Below are 21,225 nucleotides of genomic sequence, written 5' to 3'. Positions count from 1 at the left end.
ACAGACCAACAATTCAATTTCATAAATGTTAAGCTGCAAGAAAAAGAAAAGTCCAGAAAAAAGCAGAACTATTAAAGTGCCAAAATAGGTTATTGGAGGTGCTATAACTATTGTTAGAAACAGAATAAATACTGTAAAACTAATTTGTTATTAAAACTGCATTATGGAATTCTACCCCACACACACTTTCTTTAGTTTAGGATCTGCTTCCAATTAAAACAAAAGTGAACTTGTGTAAGCAGTTTTGGTTCAGCCCTACTGCATACATAACTGCAGAATAAACAAACTAGTTTCGGCGGATGTAGAGCCGGCTGCTGCTCTTTTCCTTGGAATATTTAATATACTCAAAAGCCTAGTGTCTCTACCATGGTGACATCTGCACATTAGAATTCTAAAGCATGACTTAAAAAAACCTCCATCCCTACTGAAAACTGGCTCTGTAACTGTTGAAGGAAAGGCTGGATTTCTTTAAAAAAATCAGAAAATGATCAGAAAATAGCAGTAAAAAAAAAGCCCCTTTGTCTCTTGTTTTAAAATAACATTTACTTTCGTGTACAGCTTACCAGAAAGTCACTTCATCAGCAAGTCTTTGATCTAATTCATATCTCTTGATTTCCAAGTGACTCATATTTTAAAATTGTAGACAGCCAACAGAGGAGCATAATATTTTCAATGACATGATTTTAGATAACTGAGGATTGCGCAAGGAGGAGGTATTTTCTGGTGTATCATCTACTGAATTTCCATAGCATTCTGCCAAAACCAGCACCTTGTAATGGATGAATTTACTATAACTTAACAAAACAGAGCAGAACAACAGATTCGGAAGGGACCTTGGAGGTCTTCTAGTCCAACTCCCTATTCAGGTGGGAAACCCTATACCATTCTAGACAATGGCTGTTCAGTCTCTTCATAAAAGCCTCCAGTGCTGCACCACCCACAACTTCTGGAGGTAAGTAATCCCACTGATTAATTGTTCTAACTTCTCCTTAGTTCTAGGTTGGTTGTCTCCTTGATTCGTTTCCATCCATTGCTTCTTGTCCTCCTTTAGGTGCTTTTGAAAATAGGTTGATCCCCTCTTCTTTGTGGCAGCCCCTTAGATAATAGAACATTGCTATCATGTACCTTGTTTATTTTTATACAGTAGTGCTTTTTGAAGCACTACTTAAATGATGCAGGAAATTCTCAAATTTTAAGCGTTGGAGTCAAATACCAAGGAACTACATTCATTATACAACCTAACAAAATAGATTTCTACAATAGATAGGATTAGCCTGGGATTGCAAGTCAATGCCTGCAGATCTCCAAGCTATTCCTTAGACTCATTCCCACATTTTAAGGCTTAATTTGACTATTGTTGTGTAGCATAAACTGTTTGCAACTTTTCTCCTCAGCTTTTTAAAAATAATACTTTTTATTTGGAAGAAAACTTCCACATTGTAGGACCTACTTAGCAGATAATTGTTCTGATATAAATTATTTTCAGCAAGAAATTCTTTGGATGTGCATGCCCACAGACACAAATATACACTCATGTGCATAAGACAGTGCTTTTTCTACACATACCATATCGTTGCCTGCAGTGCCTATTTTCTGAGGATTTGAAACATGTATGACTTATGACCAAAATGTTGCTACACAAGACATTTATTAAGTGAGTTTTGCCCCATTTTACAACCTTGCTTGCCACAGTCTTTAAGTGAATCAGTCCAGTTGTCAAGTTAGTAACAGTTTTTAAATGAATCTGGCTTCCCTATTGACTTTCCTTGTCAAAAGGTCACAAAAGGTGATCGATCACATAATCTCAGGACACTGTCATAAATATGAACCATATTTATGGTTCAAAATTCAAAACTGAATTTTGATCATGTAATTGAATTTCGATCACATGACCATAGGGATGCTGCAACAGTTGTACGTATAAAAAATGGTCATAAGTCACTTTTCAAAAATGGTTGTAAGTCACAGAGACATATATCACTGACATTGTAACTTCAAACAGTCACTAAATGAAAGGTTGTAAGTCAAGGATTACCTGTATTTAACCCCATCACCACCACCAATAGTGGAATCTCAGCAAAAAAAAACATTCCTTCAACCTACAACTATCATATTCCATTGCCTGCCCAGACCGAGTTCTTAAAGTTCAAATACAGGGTACAAATAGAAAACACATTATTTCTATGTGACAGCTGAAGTTGCACCCTTCAACATCCATACATATAAAAGGACTTTCCCCTTTTTTCTTTCTCTTTAGTACCCTTTTCCTTTCCATTGAACCTGGATTGTCCTCAAAGCTCTGGCAGATTTGGAGGGGTCAGGGAGCATCTATGCTACCAACAGGGTCTGTCCGACCAGTAAATGCACTTCAATGAATATAATTCTTAATCTTACCACATTTTAGAAACTTAAATATTAGTTATCTACATAGTTATTGGTATTTCATCCCTCCTTTATTATTGGATAACTCAAGATGGCATACATACCTAATACTGCTTCCTCCTCCTCTTTCCCCCAAAACATCAATCCTGTGAGGGGTGGTGACTGGCCTAAAGCCACCCAGTTAGCATTCATGCCTAGAACTCAGGCTCCTGATTTCGAGCCCAAAACATTAGGCACTATGATACATGGTGCTATATATTACTGTTATACATTGTTATATATTAATACACTAGTACTATATAAACATACATTTAAAGTAAGATATTATTAACAGCCCTTCATTTCAGGCTTTTTACCCGATTTCATTTTTAAGCAGAATTCTGCCTTTTTTTAATGCAAACTAGATATCAAAAATTGGCTTTTAAAAATTAAATATCCCATTAATTTTGAGCAAATATGTAGCTCATTGTTTAAAAAAGAAAAATCAGCTGGTTTTAAATTTAATAGTCTATAGGCATCTTTGGCCAGATCTGTAACTACAGTAAAAGAAAAAGTTGCATTGTAGACAAACACCTGCAGTATTTGGCTCTGTCTCAATAAATTTATAAGAGGGTCTTTCATGAATGAGATTCAGAAAATCATTCAATGAACATTTTGTAGTCTACTGAATATAGAATTAGAAAATACACCAGCACTTCAGCTAAAATGAATAGCCTTTACAAAGTCAGAAATCAAATAAATGTTTATTAGCCAAGCATTGTATAATGTTATTTCTCTGCATAACTTAAAAATTAATCAGAACACTTTGGATAAGAAGGTATGTTACCTATATACCTATTTTTAGGACATACCACTGGAGGTAGCATTTTGCAAATCTGCATGCATCTTCAGAAACAAATACATTCAAGTGAGATTTTTAAGTTTAGCAACTTCTTGTCCAAAATAAAACCAAAGGATGATCTGAGTTAGTACAGATAACATAGCACTAATGTGAGAATCTTGCCAAAACCAGGGATATTTGTCACATGGTTTGCATTTGTACAACAGAATCAAAATCATAATGTGCGTTTTATAACAGTCACCATCATCCCTATTCCATCATCTCTGGAAAAAAAATGTATTCTTCTCAGCCCAGATTATTTGGAAAAGCAGAAGTGTGAGAATGAATTGATTCCAATATGGAAAGTAGTATGTCCAAAGAATTTAATGCACACAGACTTCTGGTGAGGGCATGGAGCCCTAGATGAAAGAATGGGGACAGCCTTTATGATGAGATTGATGGCCGGATGCTGGATCTCTCCAGAGAAAGGAGAGATCGTAAGATTGCCCACATGTACTCCAGGCAGCTGCTTCTCATAAAAAGCCTGCCGGAACTTTCAGCTTATGAATCAAGCAGCTGGAAGTCAGAGGATTCCAGCTAAGCTCACAGTTGTAATGCAGCCTATATGTATTCATAAAGCTCGACCATGCCTCATTTCTTAATCCCTTTTGGATTTACTTTTTTACTGCTTTTCAAATATTAAGAACTTTTGAGATGGTAAGTTTTTATCGCATTCGCTGTGTGAGTCTCCTTCTTAGCAAAATAAGTTTTAAATATGATTTAAGAATTTTGAAAAAAATTACTTTTAGGAATAAACAGCAAAAGTTGTTTAAAATGTTGTTTTCTGAAAGTTAAAAATGAACTAAGGATCCAGATGGATTTGGATTTGAAATAAATCTCTAAAATTAAAAGAATACTTAAGAATCCATCCTTTGGAAAATTATTGTTATTAGAATTCTTTAGGGGGGAAAATGGCATTTTGAAGGTTGGACACTAGAGGGAACTAGATGAAACTAAAGATTACAATTAGAGGAGAAGAATACTTAGAATAGAATAGAATAAAATAGAATAGAATAGAATTTTTTATTGGCCAAGTGTGATTGGACACACAAGGAATTTGTCTTGGTGCATATGCTCTCAGTGTACATAAAAGAAAAGATACGTTCATCAAAGTACAACATTTACAACACAAATGATGGTCAATATATCAATATAAATCATAAGGATTGCCAGCAACAAAGTTACAGTCATACAGTCATAAGTGGAAAGAGATTGGTGATGGGAACGATGAGAAGATTAATAGTAGTGCAGATTTAGTAAATAGTTTGACAGTGTTGAGGGAATTATTTGTTTAGCAGAGTGATGGCCTTTGGGAAAAAACTGTTCTTGTGTCTACTTGTTGTGCAGTGCTCTATAGCATCGTTTTGAGGGTAGGAGTTGAAACAGTTTATGTCCTGGATGTGAGGGATCTGTAAATATTTTCACGGCCCTCTTCTTGATTCGTGCAGTATACACGAATAAAGTTGACACTTCTCTTTATTAATAAAGTTGACTCGCTAATACAGAATGAAATAAAATACTTTAACATTGGACATTTTGAAGGATATGTGGACTCATTGTATAAATGATATTACAGAAAAGGAACAAACTCTGCCAGGTAAAACTGAAATGGGTGTGAATATGGATTTAAAACTGGCAAAATATAAGAATGATATGGGAAAAGATAATACACTGGATAGACAAATGAAACCGTTGATGTTTTAATTATTAAAAGGGATGTACAAATAACAAGCCAGAATAATGATTTGAATAACCTTTCTATACTGGAATTACAAAAGAGACCTGTTAAAATTTGAAAGGATTTTCTGAGAAGGGACAAAGAAAAAAATAAAGCCTTATCAAATTCTAGGACCTTGTTTAGAAGGATTAAAAACCAGGATTGTTGAAAATGTAAGGAAGGAATATAAACTTCCTTTATTTGATCAAGGTTAAAATAGATTTGAAGCTGCCTCTGGTAACTTTTAATAGACTTTTGCTGCTCAGGAATTGAGGTTTTAGGATTTTATTTATGATTACAAGTTGAAATACAAGAAGAAGAGATCATTTGTTGTATTTTAAGAGAAAGTGATAAATTACTAAAATTGTTTATACCTGTGATGAAAGGAAAAATTGCCTCAGTATACATTTCTTTTCTTTCTGTATATATTTCATTTTCTGCGCTTTCTATTTTTTCTTTTCTTTTTTTGTTAGTTTGTATTTTTTTCAATTATAATCTTTTATAAAATTATTGTTTCAAAAAAACAAATAATTTAACACACACACACACTCCATGATTCTGAAACAGCTTGGAGACCTCTGTGTACCGTCTGTTAAAGTAAAAACAATTATTCAAAGACTTATTTCATTAAACATATTTCAGCTAATTTGGTCCTTAGAAAAACTAGGGCTGATCTAGCTGTTACGGAACCTAGGCAAGAGTACATATTAAGCAATGAAATCTCTTATGTCTTAATATTTCAGCTGCAATTTAAATTCTCATATATATTAGAATAATCCCACTAATCTAGATATCTAAATCCAAGCAAGAACATATTCCACAACAATCTTCATCAATTTAGTCACAAATGTGTTAGAGTTAGACTGTAAGTGAGGTAGCCCCAGGAATGATAATGTGGAAACAGTATCTTCTGAAATCAACCATTCTATTAATACAACCTATTTTAGTATCCTACTACTTTCAGAAAAGAGACTTTTTGCTGAGTTTCATATTTATACAAATACAGTAGACTCTTGGTTTACTCCCTTATAAATAAATATGCAAAACAGCTAGCAAGCTTCTTGAGATATTGTGTCCAAATCCAAAGCAGTTCTCATCACTAAACAGAGGTCTTTATGACATTCCATCATGAAAACATACTATTTTTTAAAAACAACCATGTGTCATTTGCAAAGGGCTTCATGGTGTTTTGCATATGCAATAAGAGACATATGTATAAACCTAATACTGTACTGAACCTTGTTCTTTTCTCTCCTAGTTCAAGCAGGATTGATACAAAATGAAACAAGAACCAAAATGCTAGTTAAAACAAAGCTGATAAATATTGAATTAGGAGACAGGAGTTATCTTGATGGCTGAGAAGTATTCAATTTCTGTTTCTAAAAACAGTAAAAGTCTCCTCTGCACTCACTGTGGCGTAAAGGCTTCTCACTAGCATTGTACATTGTGTGAATACAGAGGATTTACCAAGAAGCACTTGGGGGGGGGAATGTCTATATCAGCTAACCTTTTCCGGACCGAGTGCCCAAAATGTGCGTGGCCAAATGTGTTGTGCCCAAACCCCCCAAATACAATGTGTGCACAGCCCCTGCACATGCACCCTGGCCCCCATGCATACACCTCAGCCCCTGTGTATGTGCCCCACATGCACCCGCCCTTGCGCATGCATGCACGGTCCCCGCATGCACCCCCCTGCAAATGAGCCACAGAGACCCAAAGACCAGCTGGCCAGCAGGAGGCGCGCACAAATGTGCAGCGGAGCTGAACTGGGGCAATGGCTCATGGGCCCACAGAGAGGGCCCTGCGTGCCACCTCTGGCACTCGTGCCATAGGTTCGCCATCATGGATCTATATAAACAGCTGTTATGAGAATATATGCAATTTAATGGCTTTTACAAGAGAAACTGGACCATCTCACATACATAAGTGCAACTACTTTGACCATCATCACTAACAGCACCACCTGGTGCAAAAGACATTGAACATCCTTTTGCAAAAAGAATAATTTGGCAGAAGCGTGGGTTGGGTGTAGCAAGCCCTTCACATAATTATCCACTTTAGGAAATTTAGTGGAAACTAGTATGAGCATCCTTTCAAAAGATTACAAGTTTTCCTCATTTAGATTTAGGAAGCTGGGGTTAAGTTAATTTAGTGTTGTGTCTGCGCCCCCCGAGCTGGCCCTCCTGCCAGAAAGTGACTTGGAGCTGGGCCTGCTGCCAGAAAGTGACTTGGACAGTGAGGGGGAAGGGCCATCAGGACTTGCCTCGGGAGCACCGGCTTCCCTGGCTCAGCTCCAGGAGCCAGAGGCAGGCCAAGTGGAGGAGATAACAAGGCCTCCCTCCCCTGACTCTTTCCCCCCTCCCCAGGCCACATCTTCAGACCCAGCTGATGGCGATCAGGCTTGGTTGGACCCTAGGTTTCGTAGGCAGGAGAGGAGGGAACAACAGAAGCAGGGGTGGGGCAGGCCTAGGAAGTGCTGAGTCATGGAGCCACACCCCACAGGATATAAAAGGCAGAGAGAGCTGCTGTGTCTCTTTGTAATAGGCAAATCCACTGATTGACTAAGAGCTGAAGTTTGTTCCTGGGTGACTCACCAGTGTCGTGGAAGATAACGGAGGCTCTTGGCAGACGCTGGCTATTCTGCTGCCAGAGCTGATAGTGCCGGCTAATTAAGCCATCACTCGGACGGAGGCGAGGGAGGACAGAACACTTAGGAAGGCAGAGAATTTTATTAATCTGCATTATTGTGACCTTTTTATCATTATTAGAGTGTTATGCTTCGTGTTCCCAAAATCTTGTAATTTGTTCGAAGATATGCAAAAGGAGATAGACAAGTCACATCATCACCAATCAAAGCACAGATGACTTCAGTGGATAACATAAACTCCATCTGCTAAATGCTCTTGAAGGATGTGTAGCTTAAACAAATCAGCCACATTAAATGCAGTTAGTCCTCGACTTACAACCACAATGGAGCCCAATATTTCTGTTGCTAAGTGAGACATTTGCTAAGTGAGTTTTTCCCCATTTTACAACCTTTCTTGTCACAGTTGTTAAGTGAATTACTGCAGTTGTTAAGTTAGTAACGTTGTTAAGCAAATCTGACCTCCCCATTGACTTTGCTTGTCAGAAGGTCGCAAAAGGTGATCATATGACTCAGAGACACTGCAACCGTCATAAATATCAGTCAGTTGACAAGGGTCTTAATTTTGATCATGTGACCGTGGAGATGCTGCAACAGTCGTAAGTGTGAAAAATGGCCATCAGTCACTTTTTTTCAGACCTGCTGTAACTTCAGTCACTGAATGAACTGTTGCAAGTCGAGGATTACCTGTACTGTTCCCTTTTAAATGATATGTCTTGTTCTTATTCAATCATGACTGGCATGCAGCTTACCTTTTTGTTTTCCTTTCTTCTCCTTCCTAGTGCTGCTTGTTTGACAGCCTCCTGTGGCTGCTTTGGGTTTTTTAGTTGATTTCAGAGCTTGTGGGTCTGCTGCCACCTTGACATCTTCTTGCTCAGTCTCTTGTACTGCTTGAGATATTTAGGGTGACACAAAGAGACAGGTAATAAAACAAGAAGGAAATTTTAAGAAAGGAAGAAAAGACATGTGCCTGAAGCTACAGAGAAGCAAGTTAAGTATATTGTAAAATCATTTCCTCAAGTAATTAAATGGAAGGAGAAAACTACAGAATAAGACAAAAGGATGGAGTAATTTTTAATGGAATCCTTTATGGTTTGTTCTTATTCTCTAGACAAGATGTGGTCTATGGACCTCCCGTTTTTCTGGGCTTATTGGATAATGTAAGGTGTGGGTTTGATGTCCCTCTGAAGGTCCACCAGTACTGTTTGCTATCTTTTCCCTCCTGAAGGAAACCATATTTTCTGGGATGATGGGAGAGCCAGAATTTCCCACCATGCACTGCAAGGAATAATTCTGGCAATCACAGGCTCTGCTCCACTGGAGAAAACATGGAAAGCTGAAACCCAATGACTCATATCCCAAAGGAACACCTATGTCTCCGGTATATCCTTAGAAACTAAAAATGGTATGTGGCTGAAAACCACTGCTTATTTGAAAGTATATATATATATTTTTTAAAAAGATAAAATAAACTGAGACTGTAGGGCCATATCCTGATGAATAAGAAAAAATAGAAAGGAGCTATATCACTAGATTTTTTTTCTTCATAAATGATTCCATGATAGTCATTTAGTGAACTGACAAATTATTCCCATTATTCCCATTATTCCCGGCAGTGTTTTCTGTAAAAAATAAATGAAAATTTCCCAGTTTCAAAATATAGTCAGAGCTCCACTTTTGAAAAGTGTGTGTGTATGTGTGTGTGTTTCAAAAATCTATGACAAAAAATAGAAACAAATTATGAATTATACTTTGCTATAACTTCTCATTGCATCAAAACCAAGGAGGTTGTATAATGCACCTTAATATGCTAGGATTTAGTACATAACTTTAACACTGGCTTACTTCAAAAACATTAAGTATAGTTCCTTGTAATTATTAGTTACCAAACTATATTTAACAATGGCAAAAGGGCAAGAAGTGGGTGCATGAAGCTATTCCCTCAGGGTTTACTGAACAAGCATCTGATCATCCAAAGTGAAGTTATAGATTATTATAGGAAGTGTTTTCTTTCTCAGTATTCCAAAATTGAACCTGGTGAATCCTAACAAATATCAAACATTCATTAAAGGATGTAGTCTGCAGACTGATTTGCATGTGTAGCTACTCTGCTTATTTTAAGACATAACACAACTTTTTACAACTGCCCCTTGTTTTCTTATTGTATCAGTAATTGGAGACTTTAATTGGCATTTAACCTGAAGCTATTACTGTGAGCAGCAGTTTGAGGAATTAGTGTTATAGAAAAGGAATTACTTCCAGGGTTATTAGACCTTAAGTTTTCATATGTATGTCAGCAAGAATGTGAACAATCCATGTGTCCTTTTATGATCCAAGATGGATCTTAATGATTCTATACAAAAGAGTAGACCAACGGAATTGTGGTCCAGTCCCAAGTGTTTTGGACCCCAACTCCCAAACTAAAGGTAACAATGGCAATTGGGACCAGGATTTCTGTCACTAAATGGTCATAAATCATGATGTTATATGCCCGTATCAATTAGCAAAAAAAATTCTGCAGTCCCAGTTGCCTTTGTAACCCCAAGATTAAGTAGGTGGAAAGGCATAGGAGTCCCAGGTAAGCTGACCACAGAATGTTGCGGGAGGTGCCATGGGCAGGAGCTAGAGCACAGACAAGTATCGCAATGATTGGGGTGTCACATGTAGGTGCTATGGAGTGCAGGTGGGCAAAAGAGCAGCGGGAGTGGAAGTAACTTCCTGCCAGTTTCCCCACTGACTTTGCTTGTGGGAAGCTGTAGAGAACGACAGAATTTATAATCATCTGACTGCAGCTCGCTGCAACATAATTGTGAGCCAGGCACTGAGCAATCGCATTACCACAGGGAAGTTGCAACAGTTGCAACTACATAGGCCAGCCGCTGTAACTTTGGTTGCTGAGCAAACAACTCGGGGAATACTTACAATTAATATTGTCATGTTAGCTGTGGTTTAGAGAGAGATTGTAGGACAAAGCATGTGAAGGACACAAAACCTTCTCTTTTGGATGTTTAAAAGTACATCCTTTGTAATAAAAACAACAAAACGTACACAACAAGTAGGAATCTGCAGGACTGTGGTGTGGAGGAAGATGTAAGGGAATAATCAAACATCCATGATTATGTCATGATGAAACATGTTGAGTACAATACTGTTGACCTTAGCATTTCTCCTGCATGTTTGGGTCCTCCATCTATTCTTGTACTGTTCTTGTTCTTGCCTAACTTCTACAGCAAAGAAGAATATTAATGCAATGATGGGTTTTGTTTATTAGCTGGCTTGTCACAAAGCCTGACATGGATAGGGATGAGAGGGAATGTCTGGCCAAGGCCACACAGCTGCTTCTCTACTTAAAGAAGACTAGAACCTGGCCTCTCTATTCCTTATTCAGCAACTTACCTACTATATCACACTGGCTCTCTCAAATACTAAGTACATAAACATAACAATGAATAATAAAGAAATTTAGGGATCCGCTTCATCCTGGGGGTGTTACGTATTGACAAAGATTCAACCAATTTTTTCATAGCTATTTGAATGCTGCCAAATGTGCTGTACTGTATTGTTCCAACTAATAGTGTTTCAGCACATATCTCACCAAAACCTTGCATATCCTTAAATATATAAAATAGAATAGTGTATCCGAAATTTCCCCTATTTTCTCTTTAAAACAATTCATTGCATAAGTTCAAATAGAATCTAAGATAAAAATGGGCTTTAAAAAAGTCTATCTTCCTGACCACAGAATGAGCCACTATTAGACCAAAAATGTCTGTGATAAAGTGGAACGAGTCTATGTCATTCACAGATAGCAATCACAGCTATTGCAACAGAGAAAAGTGGAAATAAAACAGGAACAACTGTAGAAACAGAATGCAGACTTCTATATAAGCAGTCCAATTCACGAAAATGACTTGTTGTATAAGCATCTGTATTTGTGCTTATCTAAACTACCCTTTAACTCTTAATTGGTCTTACCAAAGTAGCAAAACCAACTCAGGGGTCTCCAAACTACAACCCATGGGCTACCTCTGGCCCTCAGGAAGGTTCCTTCTGGCCCACCAGCTCCTCCCATGTGCTGCGCTTAGATCTTTTCCAAACCACATAGGGAGAGAAAGAAATTCACTACTGTTTGGAAAAGAACGTAGGATTTCCTTGATTTCTCCTATGGGGGAGGGGGAGGCGATTGACAGCCAGCTAAAGCTTTGCTGGGCAAAGAAGAGGAAGCATCTTTCCCTTTAAAATTTAGGTTGGCTTTGAGCCAGCTGGAAGGCTGTTTCCTTTGCTGGGTATATGTGATCCAATGGGTTCCCTTGGATCATTTCTCCCGACACACACAAAAAGAAAGGCCCATACAAACCGGCTCAGGGCTGGCCAGCTGAGGAAGCTAGCTGAAGGATCACCCACTATGTATTATCCTACCCTCTAGATGAGAATGGCCCCCACTTCCATGATGTTCTAGCAGCAGGTAAAAAACTGGCTCTAATATTAATATTAGCTCTAATATATTAATGTAACATTTTGTACTATTTGTTACTACTGGGGTTTCTTTTACTAAATTGAAACATTTATCAATGAACTCTGAATTGAAGTTTCAATTCAATTCTTCAACTGAAAAGGCAGACTTCATAGCCAATGCAATAATAGCAAAGATACAACAATATGCAATAAAGGAGATTTACAATAAAAGTGCTTTAATCAAGTTAAATATTAGTATCTGTTTGCTACCTACACTCCCCTATGACTCAAGTCATAGTAACTAACTAACTAAATAAATAAATAAAATTATTGTGAATATTTTATCCTGCAAGATAAAAATGCCATTTCTAGTGAAATCTTATATAACATAACGCCTAACCAGAAGCAAGCCCCAAATTGAGTTCAGTGTGGCTTCTGGCAGGTCAATAGAGAGAAAATTCTAGCCTAATGATATAGCTTTTGAGAGTTCCAGTAGTCCAGTTTGTAACAAACCAAAGACATTCTGAATTGACATTTCTTAATTTAGAAATCCCTCAGTACAATGCAATATAATGCATAGTGTGGAAAGTAGAGTTTTCTTCCATGACCAAAAGATACCCATCTGCTGATAGCTGGTGAAATTAAAGGCACACAATGCAATGTCTGCCGACAAAAGATACCCAATTTGAGTAACAAAAAACCTTCTATGCATCTAGTTTTGCTGATATATTCTGAGTGAATTTTGGCAAGCTCCAAGGGAGCTAATTATTTGACAGTTTAAAAGCCGTTCTTCTGAAGAAGTGGCTTTAAACCAGAATATAAAAATGATGGAGGGAAGTAACTTTGAAGACTAATTAATGGGACTGCCAGATAAATAGCAAGAAACTCATATATTGCTAAATTTCAGTTCCAATTAGTGTTATATTGTCAGGTCCAAGAATAACACCTAGAGATACTTCTTAGCAGTTTATTGTTTGCCTATAGACAGAAATCTTGCCAGACTAAAGTACTTAACTGTGTAACTATTAGATATATCCTATAAATGTCTAGGAGGAGATGATTATCTTTTCCTTTTCCTATCCATAAAAGATTCCAAGCGCCAATATTTTTTGCGCTGCCTGGGAAAGAGCCACTCCTTCCTGTGATTCTGGGCTATATTCCACCACATATATTTTAGTATATTTTGATATCAGAAAAAATATTTTTCTTGTTTAAAAAAATGAAGCATTCCTTCAATACCCTTGAACAATTTTGAGATGTGGCACAATTCCTTTAGTTGCCAAATTCAAGGAATGCTACAACAGGGATTATATGTGATGCAGGCCTCTATCTACTTGGAGGGATTGTTAGGAATATCAGTCTGTAATCATCCCTACCAGTTTCCAGCCTCAGGCAAGTTATAGTAGGGATTCTCCCTGTGCTTACTTCTTGATAAAGAGGTAAGTCTCAAATGGCTGAAACAAAAATGATAAACATCTGTGGCCAAAACACAGAATACGCCATCCAGAATGTTATGTAAATATCAATAGCAAGGTTGGCTCAGCCTTCCATCCTTCCAAGGTGGGTAAAATGAGGATTCAGATTGTTGGGGCAACATGCTGACTTTGTAAATCACTTAGAGAGGGCTGTAAAGCACTGTGAAGCAGTATATAAGTCTAAGGGCTATTTCTAAATACTGCATATTCTAAGCCTACAAAATTTATAAATTGTCTGCATTAAGGTAAAAAGCACAAAACAAGTAGATTTGTGGTTATTGCTTTCTATTAGGTTATAGGTTGTCTTCTTCTTCTTTTCTTCTCTCTTTCCCAACATTACAGCATTCTCCAGCGAGCTTGGCATAATATATCTGAAGTAAAATAATTTGACCCTGGTCAATTTATATCTCGAGTAAGAACTCTGAATTGATTTGTTCAATGATCTATCCGTTTGTTTTCGACTAGTCTACAGCTTATTAATAAAAGCAACAGCCTTTTTTCCCTGAGACAATCTGAGGGAAAGGTGGGGGGGAAGAATTTCTATGAGATGGACAGATTGCGTAAATAAAACATGATTTATGCTGAGTAAATTAGTACAGAATCCAATTACCCTTTGCTGTGCAGAGTATGAATTTATATGAATTCATTCTGAACTGCATATATAAATAATGAGGCCTGTGTGAAGCGGCAATGCTTCATGGAGCTGCCTCAAGTTAGATCAAAGGAATGATTTGATCTGTGGCAAGATGAGCCACCTCAGCAGCATTCATCAAAGAAAGGTACTTTCTTTCAGATGGCTGCTTTTCCAAAATTGCCTGAAGGGGTTGTCTCTGACCTGTGCAGATTGACAAAGGCCTTCCATGAGTACCAAGCACTTCAATGTTTCATAAAGCCAATTCAAAGCCCACTTCGACTGAGGCTTTGAACAGGCCTTTGAGACTGGTAACATCTTCAGTGCCGTTATCACCCTGCTTAACATGTATCTTTTATTTGTGCAACAGGCAATCAATGGCAGTAAAAAAACCTAATATATATTTAAATCAATTAAAGTTGAATATAACTAGTATTAACTTTGTGTTAAGTCAAAATTTACTCTTATTTTTCTAATTTTTCTAAACTACCGTATTTTTCGGAGTATAAGACATACCGGAGTATAAAACACACCTTAGTTTTTAGGGAGGAAAAGAAGAAAAAAGCTGTTTGGCAGGTGGATTGGCCTCCCGGAACCCCCAATCAGCTGTTCCCAGAGGTGAATTTTAGCAACAGGTTCGCTGTGCCTTTTTTTTTTTTTTTTTTTTGCTTTTTTCTGCCCCTGAAGCTCCATTTCAGAAAAAACTTTTTTCTGCCTCTGAAAGCCTCCAAAATAGAACTTCAGAAAAAAAGCCTCTGAAGCTCTGTTTGGGAGCTTCTTTTCTGAAGCTTCTTTCACCTCTGAAACCTCAGTTTGAGAAGCTGGGCAGGGCTACATTCAGAGTATAAGACGCACCCAGATTTTCACCCTCTTTTTGGAGGGGAAATGGTGCATCTTATACTCCAAAAAATATGGTAATTGATTATCAGAGGTATTTATTGGTGTAACATTATCTTGCCAGTCCACATAACAATAAATAAGCAATATTTACAACAAATTGGTATATACCATGGTAGATAGCGCTGCTGTTACTATTGAGGTAAGACTCAACCAGTGGTGCTTGTTCTTCAGATTGTTTCATTCTACGGGTCCTTGTGCGGCTATCTACATTGGACTGAACCATCATTGGTTCCTGACGCTTCTTCTTCTGCTTCTGTTCTAGCAATGCTCTCTGTAAAGAATACAAAGAGACAAAAAATCAGTTCAAATGCCACAGAAGGATGGAAACTGCAAACATCAAGTTTGCTATGTATCTTAGTTGATGTACTGAAACAATTGTTATCCTGTTTGATTGTAACACTATCAAAACATCATCACTTTTGCTAATACCTGTGTGAAAATAAACAGTACTTACAGTATTAAAAGAAAGCTTAGAATGGCAGCGCCCGGATCCGCTCCGGGGCCTTTAAGAGCAGCGGAAATCAGCCGTCACGCTGCGTGACACCCAAGGCAATCTGGGGGCAGCTTCGGCCAGCCCGGCCCGGCCAAAGCCAGAAGAGGTGAATGAATTCCCCAACTCCGGTTCAGCCAGCCAGGGATAAGACGTCAAGCATGGGCTGTTGTGAAAGACCAGGAGCAAAGACACACACACACAGGGGGAGCAGCCAAGCGCTTTGTTTCTCTCTCTTCCCCCCCGCCCCGCGCATCATCTCCCAGACTGGGTGGCCAAGGTGGAAAGGCGGGCAATCTTCGGGGCTAGGAGGCATTGGGTCTGACTTGGCGAGGGGAGTCAGGATGGTCAGGTGATCATTGGAACCTTTTTTTTTAGTTTTTAAAGCATTTTTACTAGTTAAAATGCTTTAAAAAGTATTAAAAAGTTGACCATACCCACCCAGTCACATGACTAGCACCAAGCCATGCCCACCAAGCCACGCCCACAGAACCGGTGGCAAAAAAATTTAGATTTCACCACTGATCCTTCCATTCCCCACTCTCCTGTCAGAGCTGAAGAAGCTTCCTGGATAAGAAGCGAAACTTCTTCAAAAGAAAAAATAAGAAAGTCCAGTTGCATCTTGAAAAAAGCATCTTTGGGACAACCATGACCTGGATGACTGAGAATCTCTACAGACTTTTAAATAAAATATATTTTCCTTATATTAGACAAGTCCAGTTATGTTAGTTCTATTTTTCAACATGAAAAAAGCACAAGTAACATTTTAAAAACTCACCTGTCTGTCAAGCTTTTGTTGTCGCAGGTTGCTGCTCTCGTCATCTAAAACACTGCCAAGATAAATATTTAAAAAACATAAATTATTAATCTACTCACAGAAGAAATTCTTGCTATTTTTCAATAAACACTCACATTTATACTTTCTATTTCTAATATCTCATAATAGTCAGTCCCATATGCATTTGATTAGATGATTCCTCCCATTCTCCCTAGCCAAGTTCCAGGATAGAAAAGACTTATAAAAACTATGTGAATTGTATATCAGTCTGATTCATGTGATTATCTATCTTCAGCTTGACGAGCTTTATAAAACAGCTCTCAGCTTCAAAAAGATTGGGTTATGTATTGTCTTAGTTTTTCCATTCAAGTAACAACTCATCACTACATCACCAGGCTCATCTATATACAAGTCTGACATCACTGCCATAGGAGAATATTTCAATAACATACATAAGCAGAATAGAATAGAGTAGAATAGTTGCAGAATTCCAGATCAGATGATCAACTTCCTCATTAAAAGTGGGAATTAACCATGTAAACTGGGACTAGATGTAGGAGCCTCTGGTGGCTCAACAGACTAATGCAGTCTGTTATTAATAGCAGCTGCTTGCAATTACTGCAGGTTCAAGTCCCACCAGGCCCAAGGTTGACTCAGCCTTCCATCCTTTATAAGGTAGGTAAAATGAGGACCCAGATTGTTGGGGGCAATAAGTTGACTTTGTATATAATATATAAATGAATGAAGACTATTGCTTGACATAGTGAAAGCCGCCCTGAGTCTTCAGAGAAGGGCGGGATATAAATGCAAATTAAAAAAAATTAGATCTATACCTTATTCGAATATTTCACAATTTATTGAAAGAGACATACAGAAAACTGGGATAAACACACTTAAGGAAAGGTGTCAACCAGATCCACAATTCCTAATAATCAGGCTGGATTTGATTTAAATAAAGTTGATTTAAATTACAATTTAAATCATGATTTAAATCACTAGTAAAAAGGCTAGTGATAGGTAAATCGAGTTGATTTAAATCATAATTTTTAAAGAGCAACTGTCATCTCTGTCCTGCAATGGGTCCTCCTCTGCCCAGCTGTTGACTCACCGACAGTCCCATTCACTTTAATGGGACGGCTGGTGATGCGGCAGTGATACAAGGTTGAGGGACGTGGCAGGCAGCAGGGGAATTGATGCCGCTGCCACGATCGATCTGAAATAACAGATGCTCTTTAAATGTAAGGACTCATCCTTGCTGGTAGTTAGAATCTTTAAGATTATTATTTGCAAACAAAGGTTTCCTATTTAGCTTGTACGCTTGGATTCACTGAATGAGTTTACCAAAAATGTAAATGTAAATGTAAGCTCCATTTAGAATAGAATAGAATAGAATAGAATAGAATAGAATAGAATAGAATAGAATAGAATAGAATAGAATAGAATAGAATTTATTGGCCAAGTGTGATTGGACACACAAGGAATTTGTTTTGGTGCATATGCTCTCAGTGTACATAAAAGAAAAAGAAAAAAAAAGAATTTCATGCTGCATAAACTAAATTATTAATGTCTCTTAAATAAAAAACTAGATAGATTTTTACTCCAAAAACATTTTATTAAAATAAATTTGATAAAAATAAAAATAAATCATAGTTAAATGAAAAAAATCTTATTTAAATAAAAAAAATCCTATTTAAATTTAAAAAATCCTATTTAAATAAATTCCTTTTTTTTAATCATCATTTTTAACTACCCTGCTAATAATTGTAATCCTAACAACTTCATACAGAGTTAAAACAGTCAGAATAGGAATCTTATGGTACCACATAGTACAGGGGTTGCAAGATGGAAAAGTATTCCCCAAATGTCTCATCACACATCTGTCTCCAGGATAGAAGCAGAACTATACTAGTAGTAGTAGTAGATAGCAGAGCCATTGCTTGCTTCTTTCCTCTCTTCCCCCCCCCCCAAAAAAAACCCCTTCCCAATGCAGTCCAGGAGGAATCAATGGCTAATGACATCAAAAGCTATAGAAATATCAGGAGCACAAACTTACCATCTTAGCCACTCACATCATCCACTAGCCCAACTAGTACATCTGTATGTCATGACTTTCTTGAACACCAAATTGAAATTGACCCAGAAAACTATACAGCTGTACTAACAGCTGATTTACCATCACTCTCAGACCTACCTTCACTGGAAAAGATGAAATTAATTCATCATCTCCTTCAAGGCAGATGATAGCTCTTCCCAATGAAGGGAAAAATGCATGATCAAACATAACATCCTCAGCATAGCCAGTAACAGCCAAGATGGAATCTGATGCCATAGATTCATCCAAGCCAACTATTATGATCCAATAGTATAATTTATGTACAAGGTTCATTGTATGCAAACTTACAATAACATGACAGTGGGAGTAGATTAACATTGTTGTAATCCCTTTTCACCCTTAAGAGAATTAAAAGGATTTGATATATTAAAAATTCAAAACGAATAAAAATAAAACCCTAACAGCAATGAAGAGCTAAAACACCAAAACACAGTTTACCTATACTCTTTCTGCAAAAGAATAATCTTGATCAAGCAGCAGAAAGATATCTAAGCTAATACAGATTTAGCATGGTTTAATGTAAAGAGACTATTTGGTATAGAGATTAAGGCACCAGACTATAGAAACCAGGAGATTGTGAGTTGTACTCCTATCTTAGGCACAAAGTCAACTTACTCTCTCTTAGTCCTATAATAGACTTAATGGAAAACCATTTCTGAAAAACCTTGCTAAGAAAACTGCAGGTAAGGTTTTGAGGAAAAGCCTATTCCTAGATCTCTCATCCCCTGCTTGCTTTGATCCATGGAGTAATCATTTTGTTAGAAGTTGCTCGTACTTTCTACCTCTGCAATGTGAGTTTTAGTGCATAACCAAGTTTTGCATGATTAATGGGAATACTTTCATGCTGACATTTAATATCACAATCTGAGACTCTAAAGGAATATAATGACTGGATTGAATCAAATCAAATAATGAATCAAATAATGTTGAAATTTTCCATTAGGAGGATCTAATCTATTTACTATGCTATCAAATTTTGCAGCTAGTGCTAGACACCTTATGTAACAGGGTTGATATAACTCATTTTTCAAAGAACAATTCCACCTTGCTAAATATCTGACAAGTTTCAAAATAATTTCCTTTAAAAGTTTATGTGTTCATTTAAAGTTTATATCCTGCAGAAACCACAGTGGTGAAAGTGAAGTCAAAATTTGGCCTAAGTGCATTTATATTATTTTAATACAGGCACTCCTTGACTTGTTTAGCGACTGTTCAAAGTTATGACAATGTTGAAAAAAGTGGCTTTCAACCAGATCTCACACATAAAACCACCGCAGCATCCTCACGGTCACTTGATCATGATCCAGGCATTTGGCAACCAGCTCACACTTGCACTTCAATTGCAGCTTCCTGAAGTCATGTGACCATCTGCGACTTTCTCAACTATCTCCTGACAAGCAAAGTGAGAAAGCCAGTAGGGAAGGTCACAAATCATAGCCAACTGTTGTCTTGCTTAACTATTAGTGATTTGCTTAATGACCATGGCAAAAAAAAAAAAGCTTATAAAATTGGGTGCAATCATATGATGGCCATACGATGTAACAATGAATTTTCCAGTCCCAATTGTGTTGAGGACTACCTTTAGGGCAATCTTTGTAGGAAAGTTCAGTCATTCCATCTGAGCTGGTGATTAACAATTTATTTCATGTATGGACTCTCTCATGCAGATCACTCCTGGTTTAATAGCGCATTGGCAGGAAGTTTCTTATTTTAATATTCCATGTTTCTTATCCTAAGAAACCCATGGCACATCTCTAGAAAACTTCTACAAGACTTTTTTGCTCCTTTAACAGCATTTGAATTATATTTGGTAGTTATAGCTGGGTGTGGGGAAATCTCCCAGCAATGCAACATGACCTAGAAACACTGACTGACTTTAGAACTCTGAGGAATCACCTGTGAGAAACAGGACATCAGTACAGAAACTGCTACTAAGCATATTTTAATTTTCCTGAACTGAATCATGAGAAATTGGGTGGTTATTTCCCATTCCTTTTTCAGGACTGAGTACTATAAAAAGAAACAAACATAATGATTCAAATTCCCAGGTGAAGAACATGATCGATGCCACATTTTAAACTGGAACATCACTGCATCATTGCTTTATTAGGATCTAGAAACTGCACATTTGAGTCAAGATACATCAGTAATGATGTCTAGCAAAACTCTTGAGAAGAAAAGCTATTACACAATTGTTTGAAAAGTATATTTTTATAACAATCATAAAATTAGTTACAGTCTGGCTGGGTAACTCAATGAAGATTAAGACTGATAGAGAATATTTGTAGCTCCAAGTTGTAATGAAGCTCTATGAGCTTTGTTGTTTTCTTGCAGATGTTTCATTATAGATGTTTTGTTACCCAAAGTAGATAACATCATCAGTTATCGCAAGACAACAAGCTCAGAGAGCATAAAGGCCTCCTCAACATTAAGACTTTTCTGTTTTGCCCTTTATTCTACAGCCATAGAATAGTCATGTAAGAAACTTACTATATAGCCAAGGGATAGCCATGTAAAAAGATTACAACTATAAGGTCATCTATACTTTAACTACAGGCATCTATGGGAAGAATGAGGAGGAAGAAAATTATGGCACATGATTTAACAACACAGTGATTTATGCACTTTTGTCTGACAATCGAAAGCAATTATGAAAAGATGGGGTATGCATCATGATACCACTGTGCACATAATTTTTTCAACATCATGGCCAGTTCCAGAGGTCTTTGAATCTGACCAAGATTTTTCTGTTATCTTTAC

At 37.3% G+C, this 21,225-nt stretch overlaps 1 protein-coding gene across 2 annotated transcripts in view; it reads right to left on the bottom strand.

The window, feature by feature from the left end:
- The window catches only part of TUB (TUB bipartite transcription factor), an 81,765-nt gene that overhangs the window by 38,100 nt on the left and 22,440 nt on the right, over positions 1-21,225 (bottom strand). Inside the window, exons 2-4 of one of the 2 annotated variants that reach the window (XM_058159272.1) lie at positions 16,353-16,404; positions 15,193-15,355; positions 8,376-8,510 (exon numbers count right to left, since the gene is read on the bottom strand). In XM_058159272.1, the coding sequence (XP_058015255.1) occupies positions 8,376-8,510; positions 15,193-15,355; positions 16,353-16,404 (350 nt within the window). Of the gene's footprint in view, positions 1-8,375; positions 8,514-15,192; positions 15,356-16,352; positions 16,405-21,225 lie in introns of both variants that reach the window. The other variant, XM_058159263.1, reaches the window with a different exon arrangement.

This window comes from Ahaetulla prasina, chromosome 1, assembly GCF_028640845.1.
Source record: "Ahaetulla prasina isolate Xishuangbanna chromosome 1, ASM2864084v1, whole genome shotgun sequence".
Classification (NCBI taxonomy): domain Eukaryota; kingdom Metazoa; phylum Chordata; class Lepidosauria; order Squamata; family Colubridae; genus Ahaetulla; species Ahaetulla prasina.
This window is presented reverse-complemented; position numbering and strand designations above follow the sequence as displayed.